Below are 3,680 nucleotides of genomic sequence, written 5' to 3'. Positions count from 1 at the left end.
GTGAATTTGTTGTTCCATTCCCGTGGAGCTTGTTTGAGGCCGTATAAAGCTTTGTGCAGCTTACAAACGAGATGGGGTTTGTCCCTATCTATGAAGCCGGGAGGCTGTACAATGTAGACATCATCATGTAAATCGCCACGAAGAAAGGCATTTGAGATGTCAAATTGGAGAACCGGCTACTTGTACTGAAGAGATAAGAGAAGTAGCACCTTTATCGTTGGCATTTTCGCCACTGGGATAAAAGTCTCGCCGAAGTTGATGCCAAATTCTTGGCCAAAGCCCTGAGCTACAAGGCGTGCTTTAAAGCGGTCCACCTCACCATTTGGTTTGTGCTTTGTGCGAAAGGTCCACCTGCAGCCTAATACTTTGGTATGAGGAGGAGGATATACCAAAGACCATTTATCTTGCTTTTGTAAGGCTTAAAACTCCTCAGACATGGCAGCCCTCCAATGAGGTGATTTGATGGCTTGAGTATAGGAGGAGGGTACATGGTTTGTGGAGTGAACAGTGAGAAGGTCAAAAATAATTTTCGGACGGTGAATACCTGCTTTAAGTTGGGTTTGCATAGGATGGGTGGAAGGGATATTAGGTGGAGGTGGTGAGAATGTGGTGGTAGGTGGGGAAGTGGCATTGGATATGGGTGAGATTGGGGAGACAGGGGAGTTGGACGGTGAGGGTGTAGCTGTTAGAGGTGGAACCGAAATTGGTGAGTGAGTTAGTGTGGTAGTTGGAAGGAGAAGATATGGAGGGAAGAAGGAATGGGAGATTCTGGGAGGAGAATGAGAGGAATTTGTAGTGGATAGGGAGGCATATGGAAAGGAAGTTTCATGAAAGGTGACATGGCGGGAAATGTGAAGTTTCTTGGTTTGAATATTAAGATAGTGATAGCCTTTATGAGACGGAGAGTAGCCTAGGAAAAGGCAGGGTTGTGAGCGAGGGTGAAATTTGGTGGGTATGGTGGGATGTATCCAGGGAAAGCAGGGACAGCTAAATGTGCGAAGATATGAGTAGTTGGGTGGATGATGATAGAGGAGCTGGTATGGTATGTTATTGTTGCAGGCCTTGGTAGGCAGCCGGTTGATGAGATAATTAGAGGTGAGGAGAGCTTCGGCCCAGTAGAGGTGAGGAAGATGAGCTTGATGAAGAAGTGTTCGAGTGGTGTCCAAGAGGTGACGGTGCTTCCGTTCTGCCATTCCATTTTGCTCGGGAGTATATGGACAGCTGAATTGATGATTGATGCTGTGATCAGTTAGGTACAGTTTGAATGTATTACTAGTGAATTCGCCGCCGGCATCCGAGCGGAATTGTTTAATTTGTTTGTTGAATTGATTGAGTATTAGTTTATGAAATTGTTTAAATTTGGAGAGAGTTTCATCTTTAGTGTGCATTAGATATAACTAGGTAAAACGGGTATGGTCATCCACGAAAATAACATAAAATCGATAGCCATCTGTAGAAGAAAGAGGCGAAGGACCCCAAACAACCGAGTGTATTAAATCAAAAGGTTCAGTTACACGAGAAGTAGAAAACAGAAAAGATAACTTGTGGATTTTTGTCATATTACAGGACTCGCAAACATAAGAAGGTGATGGACTGCAGATGGACGTGAAGAGACGAGCAAGATGCTGTTGACTTCCGATGTTGGGATGTCCAAGACAGGAATGCCAGACGGTGGAGTTGGACGCGGAGGTGTGAAGAGCGACCGGAGGTTTGGATGATGTAGAGGCGACAGAGTAGAGGCCGTTATGGTTGGGTCCACGGATGAGCGGTTGGTTTTCCGTAAGATCCTTAATGACGAAGCCATGCTAGTCAAAAGAAATGGAATAGTTATTGTCAGAGGCGAGTTTATGAATTGAAATGAGATTGTGAGACAGTAGGGGAACGTGGAGTAAGTTACGCAGTAGGAGCTTACGGTTGGAGTCGGGGAGTGGTAGTAGGCCCTGACCGGTGTGATGGATGGGAAGAGAGTTGCCATTAGCTGTGGAGATTGTTTCCGAGCCGTTGTAAGGGGACGAGTGCTGCAGGTTGTTGAGATCTGGAGTAAGATGCGTTGATGCACCGGAGTCAAGAACCCTCTCGTTGGGGGAGGTGGGATGCGAGTTGGTCAGGAGTGCTGTCTGAGGCGTATTTGAGGTGGTACCATAATTTGCATTGAAGCGGTGCCAACAGGAAGAGGCGATGTGGTCTGGTTTGATACATATCTGGCAGGTTGGCCTTGGAGAATCATTTCGGGCGGTGGAGGAGTTTGGCCTGAAGGGAGCTCCGCGACCACGAGATCCACGGTAGGAGGAGCGACCACGAGAGGAGCCACCGCGATTGGTGTACAGGGCAATGGAATCAGCCAGAGAGCTAGAGTCGCGATAAATGTTTGTCTGCATATGGATCTCCTCACTACATAGCAGGTTGTACAAGATGTCAAGGCTTAAAGGAAGTTGACTTGTTCGAATAGAGGTTTTGAAAGGATTGTAAGATGGCGGAAGGCCATTTAAAATGTGGAGGATGATTTCTTCAAGGTCTAGAATGGACCCGGCAACAGCAATGTTGTCAACTAGAGACTTGATTTTAGCCAGATACTGCATCATGGTTAGGTCTTTCATTTGAATGTGATACAGTTCATTCTTGAACTGAATCACTCAGGAACGATTTTTTGGCTGAAGGCGCAGCTCCAAGGTGATCCAAATGTCTCTTGCGGTGGAGAGAGTGAGGATATATGGCAAGACCGCTGGTGAGATCGTCGACAACAGTACAGACACTAGATTCTGATCTATCAAGTTCTAGAGCCGAAGCTCGTTTCTTGAGGCGGTGGTGGTGGTGGGTTTGGGACTGCCACCGGTGAGATGCCCTTCATATCCGTTAGCAGAGAACAGTTAAAAGATTTGTAGTCGCCAGATCGAGTAGTTATCACTGGTGAGTTGGTTGGAGATGATAAGCTTGAGGTTGTTCATCAAGAACTTGAGAGAGGGAGGAATGGCTATCTCGGACATCGCCGGAGGGATTGTGGGAGGCGACGCTTCAGTTGAGGATTGAGTTGGTGACGAGTCGATCATGATTTTGCAGAGGAAGCAGCTTTCGGATGAAGCTCTGACACCATGAGAGAACCTGCAAAACAGTTAGAAGAAGTAAGAAGGAAGATAGCAGAAGAGGCTGTGTGGGAAGAAAAGTATTTCCAGTATTGTGAAAAGAAGCTTAAAGGCATAGTACATTGCTTATGTATATATAGGAGGATTACTCCCATGTGCACATGGTGCCTTTGCAATATGATGACCATACTGTTATGTGCAGGTGATGGCAGAGAGGTGAAAAACAGTAATGATTTAATATGGTGTGGTATACCGCAGTGTATATGAGTCCTAACAGTGGCTAGCGTCGACGCGCTGCTTGTGTGCGACTCCAAGAGATGTTAATGGTATGAACGATCATGACTAACATCACTCCTGTGACAAAAGAAGCTTAAAAAGCAATGGCTCCCGTGGCTTCCGATCTGACAGGAGAAGAATGCGAAGAAGCTCCTTTTAGCATTTCTTTGAAATGAATGGTAGTTGAGCGGAATCGAAAGAGGCACGAAATCAGGCAACGTGAAGAAGAAGAGTTTAGGCTGTGAGTGGGATCCAAAGAGGTGCTGATGTGTATTACTTCATTATTCATTTTTGGAAGAAACGAAGAATCGGAAGATCCAAGCA

The 3,680-nt window shown here is 46.1% G+C and overlaps 1 protein-coding gene across 1 annotated transcript in view; it reads right to left on the bottom strand.

Moving 5' to 3' along the window:
* Window positions 1-2,613: 2,613 nt before the first annotated feature.
* The window catches only part of LOC110093111 (putative disease resistance protein RGA3), a 3,366-nt gene continuing 2,299 nt past the window's right edge, over window positions 2,614-3,680 (bottom strand). The window contains exons 2-3 of the mRNA XM_028694405.1: window positions 2,953-3,099; window positions 2,614-2,842 (exon numbers count right to left, since the gene is read on the bottom strand). Of these exons, the coding sequence (XP_028550238.1) occupies window positions 2,614-2,842; window positions 2,953-3,099 (376 nt within the window). The remainder of the gene's footprint in view (window positions 2,843-2,952; window positions 3,100-3,680) is intronic.

Source organism: Dendrobium catenatum, unplaced genomic scaffold (assembly GCF_001605985.2).
Source record: "Dendrobium catenatum unplaced genomic scaffold, ASM160598v2 fragScaff_scaffold_483, whole genome shotgun sequence".
Classification (NCBI taxonomy): domain Eukaryota; kingdom Viridiplantae; phylum Streptophyta; class Magnoliopsida; order Asparagales; family Orchidaceae; genus Dendrobium; species Dendrobium catenatum.
This window is presented reverse-complemented; position numbering and strand designations above follow the sequence as displayed.